Here is a 20773-nt window from a genome sequence, read left to right as displayed (position 1 = left end):
AAGGAAAGACATGCCAGCAATGAAAAGTTGCTGAAGGTGGAAGGCATTTAAGTCATTACAGAAGGAACGGACTGGATTTTCAAATGTGATGCTTTGGTATATCCAGGTTTAAATGAGTAAATTGATTTCAGACCATTTCTGTGTATTTAACTTTTTGTGAACTTGATGTAACATAATTGAATGTATACATGTAATACTCCTATATTATGCTATATGTTAAACTGATGGGAGCATCTGACTGTGCTTTGTGTGTCTCCAACCAGACCTCGAGGAAGACCAGGAAGACCCTGCACGGTCAAAACCAGTCTGCGTTTTTATTGCCCTAGATATGCCAAACAAACACTTCCAAATATTTTTTCCACTTGTCCCAGACAACTGGACAACAGTCAAACACTGCACTGGTAAGGCGATAAGCTAAAACTGCTTTGTATGTAAATACATTTTTATATACACGCTTCCATAGGCTTAATTTATGTAGGTTTGTGAAAGTGATGTTTTCTCTAAGTTGAAGACAAAAGAGAGTTTAGCCTAGATTTCCATAAATTCCTATCAGAGATGGAAGTGTTCAACCAGAAATATGTAATAGCAAATATGGAAAAACAAAAACATGTTGATTGCAAATCCAGTCTTTGCGTTTGTGTGTGAGTGTGTGTGAGTGTGTGTGTGTGTTTGTGTGTGAGTGTGCGTGTGCGTGTGCGTGTGCGTGTGCGTGTGCGTGCGTGCGTGTGTCAGAGTGAGAGTGAGAGTGACACTACTGCTCATTCAAACCTCTGACTATTCTGGGTGGTCAAAGATGGCAATGTATCATTTAAACTTTGATCATACTGTACAATCACAAAACAACATACCATCATCTTCTCAAAAAGAGCCAAGATCTCTTTCTCTGAAGTGATCTTTGATGAGAGCTCCTCCAACTCGGATGAGGTGGATGAGGAGGAAGAAATGGACCAATCACTGGGGTTGTGTTTGGGGTGCGACAGGTGCGGACGCTCCTTTTTACTGCCCGGAATCCGAATACTGGCAAATCTGTCCAGCTGTAGAGAAACAGAAAACACAGTTTCAATAGAGACAACAGTACTGGACTTTAAGTGCCAGGATTTCCACACCTGTTTAATACAAACTGGTGACATCATTCGTGTTATTATGAACAATATATTTAAGGGGTATTCATTCAGTACAGAATAGACTAATTAGGTTAGTAGTGAGCTTTAAAAGCTGTGCACTGTTAGTCTGCATGGTGTGAGTCAAGCACATCTATTTGTTATGTTTGTTTAAAACATGTAAAGTCTCAGCCACTATTTTATTAGGTTGTGAACGATCTGTGGAAGACACGTCATGGGGGACACAAAACTGTGGAACTGTGTATTGTAGTATTATGTGTTGTTCTAAGTAATTTTTGTGTTATTTGATGACTGATGAGTGCCCAGAATCTAAATGCTCCTCAGGGATACATAAAGTTTATTGAATTGAATATCACTTTGTCTTGTAGGTCAATAACTCATAATTTATTGGCTCTTTCAAGTAATTCTTCCTGAGAAATATCTTATTATTACCACAAAGTAAAATAAATGCTGAAAGTACTTCCTCAAATCAAAGAAAGTTTTTTCTTTGAAATGATTCCAAATGTATTCAAAATGAAATTATTTTAAGGCTTCAAAATCTTCAGGATAATTCAGCATATAAAGTATTACTATTTTTACATGAAATGATTTCAGCACCAGATGAATAGATCTGCCATAAACAACCAGCCAATCTGATCACAAGTTAGAACTTCATAATACACAAGGCAGTCAGAGGACAGCCACAAGACTGCAGACACCTAAACCCTTGCAACTAATCTCCTTGCAACAATAACTAAACTTACTTTTGGATAATACAGCATGGCTCACAACTAAAATGAATAATACTTATAATATACTTACAAATAATATAAATATAAAACATATCTGACAACAATTCAATTAAAAGCTAGTATGACACTGACATTAGCATCTAGTGTTTCTGTCCACCATTTCCTGGCACTATGGGACGAGGTACAGAGTGTCATCGTGTCAAACAAAATTCTGACAGGCTTTGCCGTTAGTAAACACATGGCAGGAAAAAGGTTAGGTTAGATGTTAGAAAGGCAGTCTGAAAACTAAGCGAAGAGTAAGAACACTGATATGCATATCAAATCTTACCACATCATCCGTGAGGTTTCTAAAGTGTAATTGCTACAGGTGGGGAACAGAAAAGAGAAATAATCAGGATACATAGGCTAATACGATTAGGCTACATCATACATTACATAAAATAAAAAAGGATTTCATAGAGCCCTACAACACTATTTGGAGTAACCCATTACGTTAATGAGGAGCTAAATAATAACCTATGAATGGGTAATTAAAGTAAAGGTAGAGTGTTAATCCAGTTTTTTGTTTTTGGTTTGTTGTTTGTGCTGGGCCATACACATACACTGATACACTGGGCACTGATGAAAGTCCTGTTTGCTTCGCTTTTAACCTCACATTGTGCACTGAGCACTTTTTTCACTAAAGTATGGAATAAATCCACAAGGCATTGATCTCAGCGTGATGACTGCTCTTTGTGGCTTCTGGCCCTCCTGTTTTTGTGTGCAGGTAGTATTACATTGATTGTTTCTATGATTTTTCTTACCTACGCACCAATATACATTTTTGGCTTTTGCTGGCACAGTGCTTCTCTTTTTTTGCAAGTATTGACCCATTACACATACACCATACAATGCCCCCAGGTTTAACATTTTGAGGTTAACATTTCCAGTGGACTGACTGAGACAGGAGGAGGGTCTTGGTGTAGCCTAAATTAACACAAGATAACCAGTTCAGGCCTTCTTTCTTTTTGGCATTATTTTGTTTGTTTGTTTATTTGATAATCAAAAATAATGCACAGCCATCAGTCATGCATTAATTAAAATCACTGAGGATAACACAAAGCTTCCAAAATGTGTTATTTCCTATGTGGACCTCTTTTAAAAGACAAGAGGGGTAAGAAAACATGTCATTGGCTGGCCGAGAGTTACAGAACATACCATAAGAAAACGCACCAAATAAATAATTATATCAAAAACAGGCATATAAAATGAGCTTGTTAATTACAATTTTCATATGATATTAAATGAGTGGTTTACTCTGCAATATTACTCAACATACACGTCTTTACCTTCATCTTAAAAGCCCTTAAAGTCGAGATGAAACAGCATTTCGAGAGTATCTAACTTCCGTATCGTGACGTATTTCCGAGTGAAACAGGAAAGACAGGCGGGACATAATGTTGGGAGGAATTTGATTTGAACGTTGAAAAGTGGGTGTGTCATAACACCCGAAGACACACCGAAGTACCATGCTGTTGCTAGCTAGCTAACTAATGAATCTTAGCCTCTTAGCTCTGTGCGCTAAAAGTTGAAGATTGATTGATGGGTGGATGTCATGATATTATTGGTTGAAATTAGTTACGGGCATGCTTACGCAAGCACACGGCATATTTTGTTTTACAGGAAGAAAACATGATTGAATTTTGATATAAGAATACAATGAAATTGATTTTTGGTATTTTTTTTGGCATATATTGTTAAATAGGTGCACAGTATGACCGGGGATGTGATCTAAAAGGGTTAAAAAGGCATTTTTCATTTCATCTCGTCTTTAAACTGAGAGTCTGTTTAATTTGTAAGTCCAGCTTGTTCCATTCTGAGGCTCCCTGATATGCAAATGCGCATTTGTAACCAGATGTCTGATTACTACACTAGGGAAGCTTGCAGTTAAATTGTTCTTGCATTCGAAGCAGGGCCCGGCGTTAACTTTTAGAAGTGGTTGCCAGGCTGGAAACCAGGCATCAGCTTTTGGTTGCTGAAACTGACAATATTGTTGCCTATTCAAATGGATTATATGTCTTTTTTTTAGGTCCTACGTAATTACACTGCATATTTCAATAATGAACAAGTGATATAAAGAATGTTTAAGCATATTTATTACATAAACATACCAAATGTATTTTTGGTTGTATTCAACTTGTTTCTTTTAAGGATAAGGTTGGTGTTTTTTAATGCATTGCTTACCGTCAACAAATCCTATGAAAATAACAAAATCAACAATGCGTTTGCTCTACTCCCGTTACTTTCTGACTTCCCACGTACCGTTTTTAGCCGTCAACCCGGAAGTCATTGGCTCCAATTGTAAGCTAAAAACCTTGAAATACAGCTCACAAAGACATAGTTTCAATTTTAAAAATTGCTAACTGTTACCACGAAAAGTCAGGCTGTTGTAGTTATTACCAAATCAAATTCAAATGGGAACAAATTCTTCATTACGCCGGGGACTATTTTCGGTGCTACGGAACTACTTTCCTGAGATCGCAAACGTGTTTACAGCCGGCTTATTAAGTTGTTTGAGGAAAAAGTCGGCCGGCCCGGTGCATCGTGATGATGAAATATGTTGCCCAGAGCAACGGCATGGCTCTTTGACGTGTTTTTAACCGTTTTTTTAATACAATGGAGTTCTATGGCTGCTGGGACATGGCTGCATTGGGCACCGGCTACATGAACGAGATTTGTCGGCAAAACAAAATCATTGCTGATTTTGTTATTTCCATAGGATTTGTTGACGGTAAGCAATGCATTAAAAAACACCAGCCTTATCCTTTAACAGTTTGGATTTGTATTTAACCGGTCTTTGTCTGGCCTTGGCCAGGTCTGCCTTGCAAATGAGATTCCCTGATCTCAGTGGGGCTAGGTTAAATAATTTATTAAAAAAAAATATATGTATACATACATGTATATATATATATATATATATATATATATATATATACACACATACATACATACATACATACATACATACATACATATATATATACACTATTTGGCACTTTATTTTTGCGAAGAGGTAACTTTGGGCGAAGAACTTGTAGCCTTTCTCTAGTTTAGATCCAGGAGTCAACAAAAATAGTCTTTGCACTTCACCAGTGTTAATTTTGGCAGGTTGTGGAGCGATTTAGTGAAGGCCAGAGCTGGCAACAGGAAGTTGTAATGCACCTGTTTCTCAGTGTGGAACTTGTTACCATGACAATGTGAAAAGGGCCTATACTAGCAATACTAGAAAACTAGCATGCTAGTAGCTAATAACCAACTCGCTACAGAAACTTCAAGTGTCACAGATTAGTTAACTGCACATACATTATTTTGGATTCTGTTTGATGATTTGATGGCTATTTGGTTGCTAGAGAGTGTAACTGATTAGCACACCTTCAACCAGAGAGGGAGGAAGCAATCAGTGAAGTCACCTGGTGTAGTGTTTGATTGGAACAAAAAGTCTACATACTCTCAAATCTCCATGGCACAGAGAAACCTTAGGTGGGGCAGAAACTTGGCTATAGATAGCAATGTTAGCTGAAATAGTGGGGTTGTTGGTTCTGTTTGTGTATTTTGATTCAATCGATATTAGCAATGCTGACGTATAAACAGTGATTTGTGGTTAACCGTGTTGATATAGTATTATCTAGCCTATGTTGATAAGCTAGTAGTAGATAAAGGCTGACCAGCTCAGCAGAAGTGTTTTCGAACTCCGGTGTCAAAAGTGTCAATCTTGCCAGTTGGTGCTCTTGTTGTTATTCGATTAGTGTAGTTTTGATTATTACGTCGCTATTGCCTACAATGCTGAAATCTAACATTTTAACAAATAAGCTGTTTGTGTGACAATGAAATTTGCATCACATGCACTGTTGTAATATAAAATATGATAACAATCCAGTCTAGCGCCACTAGAAATATGAACATAAACTCATTAATACATTAAATCTCAGAATGCTGTCATTGTAAAATGCAGTGAGGGAAAAAGAAAATTTTCCATCTGCCCATGAAAAAAATTTGACATAGAAAGGTTATGTTAAGTCTCCCTCAAACATTACAGCAAACCCCCAGAGACATCAATCAATACACACCAGTCTTTAATTAACATAAAATTCACAAGCCTGGCATAAAACATGTCAACCTGTCAATGAGCTGTCCCACTAATGAGGTTTCTGAGATTAACATTCTACATTTCTGTTCAGGATATGGCAGGAAAGAAATGGATAGAAAGTCAAAGTGAGAGTTAATAAAAAGACTCCAGTGCCTAGAAGTAATAATTTTCTCCCCTCTGATAAATTCAATGATTGGTTGATCTACCCAGCGAGAAAGAAATATGTGCATATACTTAGACCTATATATGTCAAGATAATTGGATGCATAATTATTGAAAGAAAGACGCGACTGTCAAACTTGGTCGCATATGCCCACATTTTGACAATTTGTACTATAGAATAGGCACCTATTTGAAACAAAGCTGATTAATTCTGAACTTTGACACCAATTAGAGGTTAACTGCCTCACTTTATTGTTGACACTCTAAAAAGTGACCAAAATCCACATCACAATCCTCAGGAATGTTATAAAATTCTAACGGTTTTACCAGCTTTACAGTAAAATAAATGGCCCATCTTTTTAAATGGCAATTATATTGTTCTGTTCTTGTTCTCTTCCTCTATTGACCACTTTTGCAGCACCTGACAGCGAGGTTACATCTTTACTCTGACTAGGGATGTCCATGGTTAACCGTTAACCGTTAATCGGTTAACCACCGAGAATATTTTTGACCGGTTACGCATGTTGGTCTATAGGTTAATTTGCATACACCAGTGTTGCCAACTTGGCGACTTTGTCGCTAGACTTGGCGACTTTTCAGACCCCCCTGGCGACTTTATTTCTCAAAAGCGACTAGCGTCAAATCTGCCGACTTTTTCAAAGCATTTGGCAATAAATTGGTTTGGCTGATGCCGGTTTTCTCTACTTGCTTGTCTAATCCAGAGAGGTCTGATGATCGCAGCGCTTTCCACACACAGCGTAGCTCCCTCCCTCCACTGAGAGCAGGGACTGTAGGATAGGGTCCACTTGTAATTGCTACCGGCGTACGCCGAAACTGGCCCGGGTGGGCGGAGTCAGCACTTAATATTAAAACGGGCTACATGCATAACAAGTGCAGATATTTATATGCAAATTACAGCAAATGGACAGCGCTTCGAAATGCGGCGCCAAAGCTCATCTATCTACTAAAGCAAGGAATCTCTGTCTGTTTGTGAGTCTGTCTGTGAGTCTGAGTGAGTGTGTGAGTGTGTGTGTCCTTCGCATATCTCGAGAACCGTTCGTCCGATCTACTTCACACTTGGCGGGTGTATTGCTGGGGACCCAAGGACGTGCAGTGTCGGATTTGGTGCAATTTGGACACGCGACACGTTCAATATTAATAAACTTTGAATAAACAAGCGAACAGTGCTCTGTGCAGCAGCGGGGCGAACGGGCACTGCACTAGTTGAGTCAATGGAGCGCCGGATTAACAGGAAAGCGTCACTTTCTTGTATTTCACGTCATTTTGCGTTTTTTCTTAAAAATTAACCGGTTAGTTACCAGTTAATGGGTGTCGGCCTATCGAAAGCAAAATTAACCGAAACTGACATCCCTAACTCTGACCTTCGAACGTCTTTTACATGCAAGCCACCAGCCACATATCAGTCAAGGAACCTTTCAAGAAAGGACGGACATCATCATCAAGGTTTCCGTTAGCTAATATATGCTGGGTTTTGGCTGGTAAAACACACAGTTGTTCTACAAATAAAAATATCATCAGCCAAAATGTCTGGCAGAAAATTTCAATTTGAAAATTACTTCTTATAACAACACAAAGAACTTCTTTTGTTTTGTAACTTACAGTTTTTACATTTAATACGTGAAATCAACAGGAAGATGTCAAATCTGACCAGCAGCTGGTCCCATTTCAGTGACTGGCTGGTCGCAACGCTATGGGGTAAGACAGTGCTCCCAACACATGGACTGATGTGTTGTGTTGTTTTTTAACCTTTCTCAAAACCTAAAAGGTCCAGATCACATCGATCCAAGTTTTTTGAGGTCTTGTTGGGAAGCAAACGACTGCAGCAGAGAGCTCATAAACTAGTACATGAAGCAGGCCACTTCCCAATGGTGTTTGCAACACTGTGAGTCTACCTTAACTAAAAAAATCTATAAATTCCATTTAGCTAATTAATGGCAGCAAGGTGTGCTCTTAAGCTTTTGATTTTGGCTCCAACTCCCAAGTGATGCAATGACATTTATGGCCCTTACTTCTTAATAGATTCATTGTCTACAATAAGTCAAAACCATAAGGATCCTGACAAACAACAGGAAATGTCATAAATAATCCTCATTCCTGAATGGAACCATATGGCAGCCATCTTACCTGAGAACAGCTCTAAATCCACTCTAATTGGAGCCTTAAAGGTTGCATATATAGGGATTACAACACTTCTCTATAATGCATTTCATTAAATTGCATGTAAACATCTCAATCGTATGGATGAGCAAACATGGAAGAACAAATTTACAAGTATATCTTCAGTATCACATACAGTATCTCCCTCATTGTTATATCCTGTATTAGGGATTGCTTAGCACATGAGAGCAATATTTATTGCCTGGCCTAGCCCAGCGTAGATGTCAGACTCATGGAATAGCAAGCTACACCTCCCATAGAATCTGACATCTACACATTGGCGAATTACAAAATACGTCTCCCACCGAAAATGACTGCTTATGGAGTTAGTTTGACTTAATGCGATGGTGTGTGTGGGTCTCTGTACTAGCTAAGATCCTTCCTCAGTGGAAACACATCTTGCGCCACGCTGCGCTTACTTGCAGCTACTAATGATTGTCCCACTTTGCAAACTACTCCCTACAATAAAGTTGACTGCCTCATGAATGGTACCGGAGTATTGAGTAGGCACCGGTATCAAAATAAAGGTAGTGGAACCAGTAACGAACAATTTCCAACCATACCTAGCCTATAATGGGTTCCCCAGTAAAGTCAAAGAGGGTTTGTCCCACCGCAGCAACAGTACCTTCGTGTCTAGGGTACATCTGTATAGTCAAAAAATTGGCAACATGAAACAGGCGGTTACAAAAAGATACAGGAGGAAATAAACAAACTTCAGGAAAACAACTAGGGCCTAAGTGTGCTGTGCGCAGGTGATTTCATACAACAAATAGAAACCTGCTTTTAGTTCCCTTCCAACTGACTGATGGACATCTAACCATAGTTCAACGTCAACAGAATCTGCAGTCGTGGTCAATATTTGTGGGATTTAGGATCATATGCAGCTTGAGTAAAGAATGCACGATTTCCAGTGCCATGTTACTTTTCAAAGTGTGGATCTCAGAAGTCATTTAACTTAAAATGTCTCAGTAATACTGCACCAAGAAAAGGGTGCACAGATTCCCAACGATAAGGTATAGCCTAAGTTGACGATACCCACAGGCACTCATTACTTACCAGACATGTGAGGGCTCTTCTGAATCAAGAATGAATGTTGAACTAATGAAAAAGCTTAGTATGCCTCAAGTTGTAAAAGACACATGTTATATGATAACAGGCCTGGCAGTTAATGGTTGGGCAACTGAATTCTACTTTACTTGTTAACATAAAGTGCACCAAATCAAGTCCATTAGCACAGAACAGCCTAATACAAAAGTCTGAAGGAAACAGTATGTTTAAATTTGCTTTACATCAGTCAATTTGTGCCAAGGATTCAAGTTTCTTTTAACCTATTTTTAACATGCAGCTGATTTTTCTTCATTTTCTACATTGCAGGTGCTGGCAAATATGAGGCGAGACAGCAATTTAAGAATATTTGTTGCCTGCTGAGCACATCAGTTGTGGTTCTCCATGTTTTTGAAATATTCAGATGAATGATATTGCCACTCAGGCCGCTTGTCTCTTGTTATTGTGAGTAATAAAGACAGTAGCCTGGTAGCCACTCAAATGAAAATTGACATAACGTGAAAGCAAATTGGGTTTGCCATAAAGCTTGCTATACAGCAAGCTAGTTAGCAAGCAATGCTATGGTGTTGTTACCAATATAAAGGTTTTAAGGATCTCCCCATTACAAATCTTTTTTTTTTTATGGACTAAATAGAATGACCTGTAACAGTACCGTGTAAATATCTGTGGATTCATTTCACCTTGCTACGTTATCACCTTCTTCATTTTAATTAAACTTGGATAACATCTTTTTCAATTAACTGTCCAGAGACAAGTTACCCAAATGTTGCAGATTATTAGGAGAAAATAAAGGTTGATTTACAAAAAATTACACAAGCAGTCTAGGGCTGCATCTAACGATTATTTTTATTGTCGAATTAATCTGTTGATTATTTTCTCGATTAATCGATTAGTTGTTTGGTCTATAAAATGTCAGAAAATGGTGAAAAATGTCGATCAGTGTTTCCCAAAGCCCAAGATGACGTCCTCAAATGTCTTGTTTTGTCCACAACCCAAAGATATTTAGTTTACTGTCATAGAGGAGTAAAGAAACCAGAAAATATTCACATTTAAGAAGCTGGAATCAGAGAATTTTGACTTATTTTTCTTAAAAAATTACTCAAACCGATTAATCGATTATCGAAATAGTTGGCGATTAATTTAATAGTTGACAACTAATCGCTTAATCGTTGCAGCTCTAAAGCAGTCCATGAGAGAAAAGAGAGGGGGAGAGAGACAGAGGCAGAGACAGAAAGAGAGCAGAGCTTGCTCCATGAAGGTCAAGGAAAGGCAAAAAAAAGGTAAACATAATGAGTTCTTAGCACCACATTGTATTTGCACAAGCCACAGTAGAAATAAAAGAAAAAACAATCTGCTTTGTTTAACTTGCATGAAGGCAGACATCATGATTATAGACTAGCAGAGGACTGCAGGTGCGAGCCAAGTCTTTTGAGGGACCAGGTGTCACGGGTATGGGAGGGGACCACATTTGAGTGATATGAGGGACTTCAAACAACAACAAAAACACAGCCTCAGCCCGCTACTGTGTTTTTGAATGCAGAAATCTTAGGTGCACCGTGAGTTCTTCACTCACTACCATTCAGCAACCCCTACTGATATTTACTAGTCATTATTATGCTTCAGGAAAGCAGAAATAGTACACATTGCACCTTAACTGTCGTTTTACTCATGGGTGCACGTTTGGCATGCAAAGGTTGTGATTGTAATGGAAGCACTTGATATAGCCTACCAGTACCACAAAGGTATTTTTAGGGGGAATGAAAACAAATACTTGTACAATATTGTGGAACTATTTATTCAAGCCAAAAAGTCGAATAAACAACAGATGCATAAAATTGATTGCTTTTAGACGCAACAAGAACCAAGAGATTAACTAGTCCATGCTGAACACAGTCCTTATGAACCTACCCAGCCGACCTTGACAGCTCTCCCCCCACCCATTGGACATCAGTCTGCTCTTGTTGCGCACAGCCAGCTCGCCTGAAGCACTTTCAAAATCCCCACACTCAAAAATGCATCACATTGGGGTCACATTGGGGACTACATGCTCATCACAGGGAGTTATTCATGCCATTCAGTGCCCATACCCCAAACTTTACACAGAGTGCACATCACAGAGCACAAGCGTAGCATCACAAGAAAAGACGACACACACACCCAAGCAGCCTACTTTAATGACTTTGGACATTCTGTGGCTGATCTAAAGTTTTGGGCCATAAAGAGGGTCCTACCATCTCCGTGACGAGGGGACGACAATCACAAGTTACTCCAAACTGGAGTGGATTCACACTGTGTCTTCATACGGTTTAAACAAGACACTAGATCTCCAGTGTTTGTGATATGTCTTATACATGATGCATGGTTCTCTATAGAACGCTAAGTACATTTACTAGTAACACTCAGTATGTTCTTATCCAATTATATTTTTGTATATTAACAATACGTAGACCACATCTGCCCATGACATGTGTGCCGCTTATGTGGGTTCTCTACTTCTCCCCCTCAGCTATAAAGCTGACAAAAACTCTGTTGTGGTCAAAAACATTGAAAATTCCCCAGCAGAAATGAATAGCTCAGACAGAATTTTACCATTTACCTGACTGACTCTTGATCATTTTGGCCTATACAGTCTGTACAGCATTGCTGATTTTTTATTTATATGCAATGTTGTATGAATCACAATTTATGAAGCACAGACTACATGAAAGCCATCATCGTACCCCAGCCGTAGGAGGAGGTATAAGTGCAAAAGGAGGAGAGGGAAGGATATTACCCAGGAGAGGCCAGCTATTAGCTCTCGAGATGTTCTGTCACTGTCTGGCAATCACAAGCCAGCCAACCTGACCCCACACTCTCCCTCTTCTGTCGTTTCCCCTCCCCTCCACTATGTCTCCCGTCTATTCAGTCAGCTCATCGGGGTGCTTGGCCAACAGAGAAATATTTCTGCTTCTGTCTAATTGGCGGTAATCTGTGTTGGTTCAGCAGACCTATACAGCATGTTGTGGTTTTTCACCACCGATTAGAACAGTCCCACAGGTCCGTCTCTGTGCAGCCAGATGGGATAGGTGATAGCTCTGCAGCTGGACAATGGTGTCCTGAAGGATGGAGGCAGAGTGTAACAAACTAATAGGAACACCTGTTCTCCACTTTCCCATCTAATGTATTAAAATTGAGCTTTTTGTCACAGCACACTTTTGACGTACTTAATTGGGGCCACTTTGGTCTAATTGTGATGTCTTCATGAGTCAAGGGGTGTGTGTGTGTGTGTGTGTGTGTGTGTGTGTGTGTGTGTGTGTGTGTGTGTGTGTGTGTGTGTGGGATATGATTTGTTGGGGTCCATAGAAGTCCATATGTAAATTGAGAGAGTGTGCTCAATCTCTCTCTTGTAACTAATATGTATCTGCAAATGCTGCTTTTGTTACAGTTGCTGGTCCTTCAAAAAGTTGCAATTACCTAATTACTACCCAAATCCTCAAGTACTGATCAGAGCCCTTTTACTTTTAGGTGCAAAAGATGGTGACAGACACCAACAACAAGCACAGCTGAATTTGAGTGTGGACAACTAATGAAGCACACAAGTTTTTATTTTGAGTGGAGAGGCAATAGCAGGGAGAGATAGATGAGAAACAGATCACGCATGAGTCAAGCAAAGCATGTAAACAAGACAAGTAAAAGCTGATGAAGTAACAGGGTTAGCTTACACTCATAAAGCCACTAGTGCTGTTGCTGGCAGTGGGAGAGTGCATAAAATTATGTCCGGTGCGTAAAGGTGTTTTTATTGGGCTAGAACTGAAGTGAAAAGAAACTATTTAGTACTACTGATTCCTCCTTAAATGTATTCTGATATTACTAAAAAAAATTGCTATATGTGTTTGTGAACTGGGCTTTTATTTTGAAAGAAATATAACCGAAACTCTCATTTTTTGCATTCTGGCAGGCTTTGACAGCCCTCTCAGCCCAATATGGAGGAAATGACTGGTCAGAATTTATTTGTCTCCGCTCAATTTATAGATAATAAGTACTCTAAGGTACTTTGAAGTACAATCCAACAGGATTAACAGTTTTGTGAATATGTACACAATATTTTATGACAAAGCTGTTGTTTTTTTTAAAAACCCAGCTAAATAAGCGGGACAGCATGTTTATGTGAAGTAGGACATTCTATTTGGCTATTGCAATGAAAGAAAGAAATCAAATTTACATAAGGGGACCACCTGTATCTAACCCAGGCAAGGCTCTAGTTCTTGTAGTACTGTTATTCTAAACTGGAGCTGAACCTAAGGCCCATCTGTATCAAGATGAGCTAATATAAACTGATACTACTCCAGTCCTCATGTTGGGGATAGCAAGGTGTGGCACTTGCCATACCTCAGCCTACGTGAGTCTGAATTCAATCTTATGGCTGTTATCATTGTAACAGGTGTAAATATCAAGAAAAAAAATTGCAGAAATCTATTTGTCTAAAAATAAAAGTCATATCAGGGGAGTGTTCAGAACCAATGCTACCTCTAAGTTGTGTGCATTAGCACATTAACATGGGATGTAACAACATTTGTGAAACAAAACTTCACAATACAAACGTTTGACAATAGTCATCGATGAGTTGAAAAAATGTTTGCGATTTCAGCTGTGGTCTAATTTTCTTTCCCCCCCCCCCAATTTAATTTATAATGCACTTTTCAATAAAAGAAAATCTCAAAGTGCTACAAATTTAAAAGCAGCTAAAACAGACGAGTACAAGATTTAGAGGTGGGGGGTTGAGGGGATGGGGCTCTTAGATTTCTTAAGAAGTAAGAAATGACATTCGGAATGGTCTTTTCTGTTTTGGATTGTTTAGCTTAGGTCAGTCTTTTGCTGTCGCTTTCCCTGCAACCTCAGCTGATTCTCTGCAGGCTCTCCGTGTCGCTCTAGTTTGACCTTCCACTCAGAAAAAGACGCACTTTGTTCCACTGAGCAGCCAAGCAGCATGGAGTTCAGGCACCCATACTGGATGCATGTATTTTCACCATCACGGATGGTGCGCAGCCTCGCATACACGCAAATAGAAATAGTGGCTGACAACAACTCCACTCGTGCAACTGACTTTTCATCAAATTGTGAAAACCCACAGGAGCGGTGTTAAAAATCTGGCAGCGGCCGGCCACCACTGCTGAATGAATGTAGGCTAAACATTGTTGTTTATAGCACATGTTCACTAATACAGAACAGATCTCTACCCAGGCATCGGGATAGCATATTTGAGCACTAAAATTCAGTGGTATTCCCCTTTAATGCTGAAAACACACCGGTACATTAGTAATATTGAAAATGGAGACCATAAACATTCTGAGCTTGGAAACAAACCTTTTCCAAGCTCAGAATGAGAACCAACAGACAGACTAATTTCTGATGGTACTGATTTGTGACACTGCAGGCCTATTTTCTTTCCTCGTCCTTTTCTTTACTCTTGCTCTGAAAAATTGTCAATAACACCATCTCAAAAAGAACATTCACACATTACATTAACACATGTCTTCTGTTCCATTTTGCACCAATTTTGTAGCCATGCTCTTAAGAGCATTGAAAAACAAGCCACAGACCAGAAAGTTGCCTTTAATAACAAATGATCTACTTTCTTCCAATTAAACTTCATGGTATTGCAGTGCCACCTATTGAGCTGACAACTAACTACATAAAACCATACAGTCAAAAAATATGTAAAATATTAGTTTTTAAGCGATTTGTTTTTATGGAATATGTTTCATTAGGTAATAGACAGTGGAAAATGGAAAATGATTGGAGAGAGAGAGAGAGAGAGAGAGAGAGAGAGAGAGAGAGAGAGAGAGAGAGAGAGAGAGAATACTGTACCATCACAAGTACATGGTGCCCATTAATGAAGATATTGGGTTAGGTTAGGGTGTATTTCTGACAACTGAACAGACTGAAAAGTAAAGACACAATCAAGTGCAACAAAGAGTTCACCTTTTAAGAATGCAAGGCATTCCTGCAGGCAAGGTGGCCTCTGAGTATTTAGGTGCTCTTTGGTTGGTCTATTGCCAGGCAAATTTACAAGGAAAACCAGAAAAAGCAACTGACACAGCTGTCAGCCTTGATCAAAAATTAGTAGTGTAGCTCCTATAAGGAAGGTACTATAGAGGTGCTTTCCTTTTCATATACTCTATTGCGTGTCTTCTGGATTAAGGTTCAAAATTAAAAAGGTCCCCGTGGCACCTTGCCCACCCTTCTAGCTTCTTTGTTTATGCTTAGGACATTGAAGGAAAGACATTTTTTCAATCTCACCTCAATTGAGCTTTAAACACCAAGACAAGTAGACAGACTGGAAATTTGAGTTTGGAAGAATTTGAAAGATGTACAAGTAACACAAATGTAAATAACACTGTAGCAGAATAGACTGTCAATTTTAAATCTAGTGTGTTAATGCCCATAATCTATGTAGGCTATTCAAAAAATTGATATAGGCTATTAATTGATATATTAATAAAAAATATAGGGAGCTGAACTTTTTCATTCCCAGTAGGAAGTCCTTGCTGGGAATACTAAAAGTTAACTCTCTTGTTTGCTCTAATTCCATACGTGTGGTGTTCATTTTATGCAGTCTCACACTTACCTACTTACTTACACTTACTTACCTAGACCTAATGAGAAAAGTCACATTAGCATGTGATGCCCAACTCTTTTTTCGCATAGTCCTCCTTAAACGATCTAAACTCAGTCCTCTTTAAATAGAGGACAAAAAGAACACAAAAGGTCTCTTACTGCTCATCTTGTCTTCCCATTTTGGAAAGAGGTCTGATAGCTTTTTCTGGTTCACTTTAGCTCTGATGAGGTCCCCGCCCACTTTCTGTTTAAATTCCCATCTTTCTTTACAGCTCTGCCCATTTGTGGTGGTTATAACAATTTGCACTTTATAAAGGCAGTAATAGAGTTTTTGACGCTGCCAGACTCATAGGGATTTTAATTTTACAGATAGCCGCCATATTACACAACAGAGAACCCCGGGAGTCTCAGAGATTAGCACGCGATACTCAAGGTTGCTGTCGCTTCCGTGTTTCAAACGGCACCAAACACTACAATATCCATGACCCTTAGAGGCATTTACTATGGTGATAGTACAACAAACTTGCGTAGTGGGTGTCAACGCTGATTTGGTAGGCGTGTCAAGCACATTGACATAGAATTATAGAACACATTCATGTTTTTTGCAGAATGTAAACCTTCAGCGTCATGTTAGTATAGAGATGACAGCTGTGTAGTTACAAGTTACTGTGCTCTCTGAGCACACGGAGTCTTCACAATTCACATCTTCAACTCCATTAAGCAGTCAAAATGCAACACCCCACATGCCCACCAACTTCTAAGCCAAGGTCAAGGTCAGAGATTCATTTTCATCCCAGAGCCCCACTGAGGATGCTGTTTTTTGGTTCATTGCTCCATCTTGAACAGTTACAAAGACATTTTGATGAGCATGCCATGCACTATAGGAAAATAGAAAGACTAGGGCTGCACAACATGGAGAAAATATGTGATGTGATAAACTTGTTGTATATTGCGATGGCGATATGAAATGCGATAAATACAAAGATTAAGGCATACTATTTCAATGTGTCTCTGACTGCATGTGCTGAAAGTATGGACCCCAACAATGAATATTGTTTGCTGTGTAATGAAATAAATTTCCAGCATTAGTGCAAACTGCAAACTTTATTTGTGAAAATAATAGGCCTAAAGGCCAAAACCTAAAGCACAAAAGATGCTTTGTCGTCCCACCCACCATCTTCTCCTTGTCTTAGATAAAATCCAAAAAGCTGTTAAGAAGGATTTTAGCCCTTCCCATAATGCTTTGCTTTACCAGTTGTTCCGGTCAATACACTGCCAGCCGACTGTTGTTCAGTCATACTGAAGAGACTGTAATACTGTTGCTGTTACAGCAAGTAATATTAACACTGATTTAGTTGTTGTCACTTTATTAAGTTACAGCAACAGTATTACACTCTCTTCCAGTTACTGCAGCCCTTTGCGATGTGTTTATTGCGGAAATTAATATCACCATATCACGATAACGATAAAAATACAATACATCTTTCAGCTCTAACACAGACACCAAACAATGTCTCCATATTTAGGATATAATGAGCAGTAACGTAACTGAGGCACTTAATTTGCACAAAGTTTGGCCTACATAAATCACACTCAAAAGTGGACACCTGCTGTTGACCTTCTCAGCCTATTTCAACGTCAGTATTTTGGTACTGAGGTTGTGTCACCTCAGCTCCCACATGCAGCTCAAATGTGTCAACAAAGTGCCCCTAAAACACTGTCAAGGGTTTTCGATTTATGTCTGTGTTGGTATTCGATCAGTGCAACTTTTTTGTTAGCAGAAAACGTGGTTTGAGTGGCTCGCATGTGTAGGGAGTGGAATTATTGAAAAGACTAATATGTAACAAAGTGTGATGTAACATGTGGCAAACTCCAGGCAAAAATTTTGCTGTAGACATTAGGGCTGGGCGATGTGACCTGAAATCCATATCACAATATACTTAAATAACGATAAATGAAATGGTAATTACTTAAGATTTTTTTTACCTTGGTACACAAATATTGCATTCTCCATTAGTGTCATGGCCCTCTGTCATCTACAGTACTTTAATAATCAGTATAACCACTCATCATTCACCAACGTATTGTTAAAATGAATCTGTTACACAAAAAACTGCTTTGCTAGCTCAATCTAGCTGTAACTGACCCATTGCAGTTACAAACGCATATTGTGATATCAAATCTGAATGTCTAACTTTGTCTCTATGAGAAACACTGTACATTTGTTTTGTGACACTCAAGGAATAAACTACCACAAGGGGGGTGTTTTGTCCAAATTTCAAACAACATCTTCCTATGCCTCACAGAGGAGAAGACAGCAGACGAATATAGGGCAGACACAATAGCAGTTGATGTAGTAGTAGGAAGCACAGGGATTAGTGTAAAGAAGACTAAACCCTGTGCTAATTTTAACCTTTTGATTTCCTCTCAGCAAATAGGTCAACAAACAGTCAAGGTCACCGACCACATAGAGAGGACTAAAATGCAGTGGTTTTGCTCTTTATGGAAAATAATGTTTTAGGGCGTTTTCTCAGTCAAGATATGATCTGCCAAGTACACTACATGAACTTAACACATAGGCTACATCTCTGTCTCTGCTGAGATTTTCAGAGGGCTATCTGTGTTTTACCCGTTTCATAAGGTATGAAGTTGAATAAACTATTGTAAAACAGTATATAATAATTCAATATTCATATATGGTTCAAGGTGGAGTCACAGCTATACAGTTATGCATTGTCATAAAATCAAAGTTAGGATTCTTGTGGATTGACAGTTGTGGTTTTTATGTTTGAAAGAAAGAAAGAAAGAAAGAATGTCCTTCTCTGTTTTTACCTGCCCCTCTAGCGACCAACGGTCATATCCATGTAGGCCAACTCATACTAAAGTTAGTCGTACTTACAAACTTGGGTTTACGCTCTCCTTCATCGTAGCATGATGTGTGTTGAGAAGAGGAACCCTTCTTCTTCTGAAGTTTACCCTCTCGTCCCGCAGTGGACTCAAATCGCTGATGATAACTATCCATGCTGGTGATGACTGTCCCAACCTGGACTGCGTTGCACGACTTATGCCGTTGACGACCTTAGCTGACAGCTATCAGCCAAGTTAGCTTAGCAAAATACGTAGCTATTAAACTAAAATAGTGAACGACAACACATACAGTGTTATCTGGGCTACAAGATCAGCACTGGTCCCTAGACTTGGCTGGGTAGATAGTTAATACATCGCTGCAATTCACAGCATAGACACTATTTCTGGTCCACACTCCCAACAGTCCCCTTAGCTAACTTTGCTAAACTAGATACCATTCACAGGTGGCTTTACTTAATCCAATTTATGGATTGTCACGCAAGTTGGGTTTCCGCTAACGGAATGTGACAGAAATTACTTTTTTTTCCAGCAGCGTAACAACTTCTAACTTTACCCGGCTAATAAACGAGCGTTATCAGATCATCACAATCAGTTGCTAACGCGTTAGTTGGATCATTATGGGCTGATATTTTTGACAGACCCGCGCCGTGAGGTTGTCAGCGCTTCTTGTTTAATCCAACCAATAGCATCCAATAATGACAAGGCTGGTATGGTCATTGGTACAGCACGCTCTGTTTACACTCAAGAAGGCTTTTGATTGGCCGGTGTGTACTGTCACTCAGTCTACGCTGTTGTTAGGAGCGATCGTTTATTTAGCCTGGGTCTCCCTGAGTTACAACGGTGGTCGCAATGTGCCTGCACTGCGGTCAGTCATGTCATGCTGGATAGAAATTACAGAAATGACAGCATTAACAGCATAGCCTATCTAGTGATATAGGACGTTACGATGTAGGTGGTTAAGCCAAATATGGGACAGTTCAATGAAATTAAACGTACTTACGCCTTCCTGCAATTGATTTAAGTTTATGTAAAACAAACGCACCATACACTGTTTGAAGTACGCGGGAAAGCAACAGCTGGTCTGCAGTAGAGGAAAAAGAAAGGATGTGATTCTCCAGTTTCAGGAAGAATCTTAGATTTTTAAAGTCTGAGTCTTAAACTCATTCTAGAATCTTCCTATTTGTGTTAGATGATCTACAAAATTTAAAGGTAGCCAACAAAACGGTAGAAAATGCAAAAAATTCATACAAGTGTTGGTTGCAGCAACCGCCTTATATGGTACATTCAGGACAAGTTGTAAAAATAAAGTCCAGTGACTACAGAATTTGAGTTACAGAGGTGGAGTTATGGCACAGCCATGTGGTGAAGTGAAATACATCTTATAAAACATAATTATATGGTCTTTGCTAAGGAACATTTGTATCCATAGGAAGAATAGGTTTCCCAAAAATTACATAAGTAGCCTAATTGGCACTGCTGTTACGTTTTTTAGTGGGCCAAAACCTGTCACTGGGCGGAAAGCTCAATTTTCGGGCCTGTGAATGCCTGTGCAATTCAAGTGCAATTTGCAGCCTGCAGTTCCCATTTGCGGTCCTACAGAACTTTTTTTTTTTTTTTCTGTCAGTCCTACAGAACGGCCGATTACCAATCAATACTTGGTGACGTCACACCTTGTAGATGAATGTGCAGAGAGGAGCAAATTGCAGGAAAGCCTATTTAGCATTTGAACAGTGGTGGTACATGACTGATCCTGTCTGGAGGTCCTCATCATCACCTCATTGCATCTATCCACCTTCTGTTCCTTTAAGCAGTATTCCACTTGACCGCCATGAAAACCAGAATATAAAGTAATCACCAAGATCGGATGCAGCAGGGACAAGTTTGTTCGTTCGGATTGTTACTTCCTATTCATTTGAATGAGGCCA

At 39.2% G+C, this 20773-nt stretch overlaps 1 protein-coding gene across 1 annotated transcript in view; it reads right to left on the bottom strand.

The window, feature by feature from the left end:
• LOC139907732 (protein diaphanous homolog 3-like) overlaps window positions 1-19008 on the bottom strand; it is a 227711-nt gene extending 208703 nt beyond the window's left edge. The window contains exons 1-3 of the mRNA XM_078282613.1: window positions 18880-19008; window positions 2181-2213; window positions 849-1034 (exon numbers count right to left, since the gene is read on the bottom strand). Of these exons, the coding sequence (XP_078138739.1) occupies window positions 849-1034; window positions 2181-2213; window positions 18880-19002 (342 nt within the window). The 5' untranslated portion in view covers window positions 19003-19008. The remainder of the gene's footprint in view (window positions 1-848; window positions 1035-2180; window positions 2214-18879) is intronic.
• Between the last annotated feature and the right edge of the window lie 1765 nt (window positions 19009-20773).

The sequence above is a fragment of the Centroberyx gerrardi genome, chromosome 1, assembly GCF_048128805.1.
Source record: "Centroberyx gerrardi isolate f3 chromosome 1, fCenGer3.hap1.cur.20231027, whole genome shotgun sequence".
Classification (NCBI taxonomy): Eukaryota; Metazoa; Chordata; class Actinopteri; order Beryciformes; family Berycidae; genus Centroberyx; species Centroberyx gerrardi.
The sequence above is the reverse complement of the archived record's forward strand: the minus strand, read 5'-3'. Positions and strand labels throughout refer to the sequence as shown.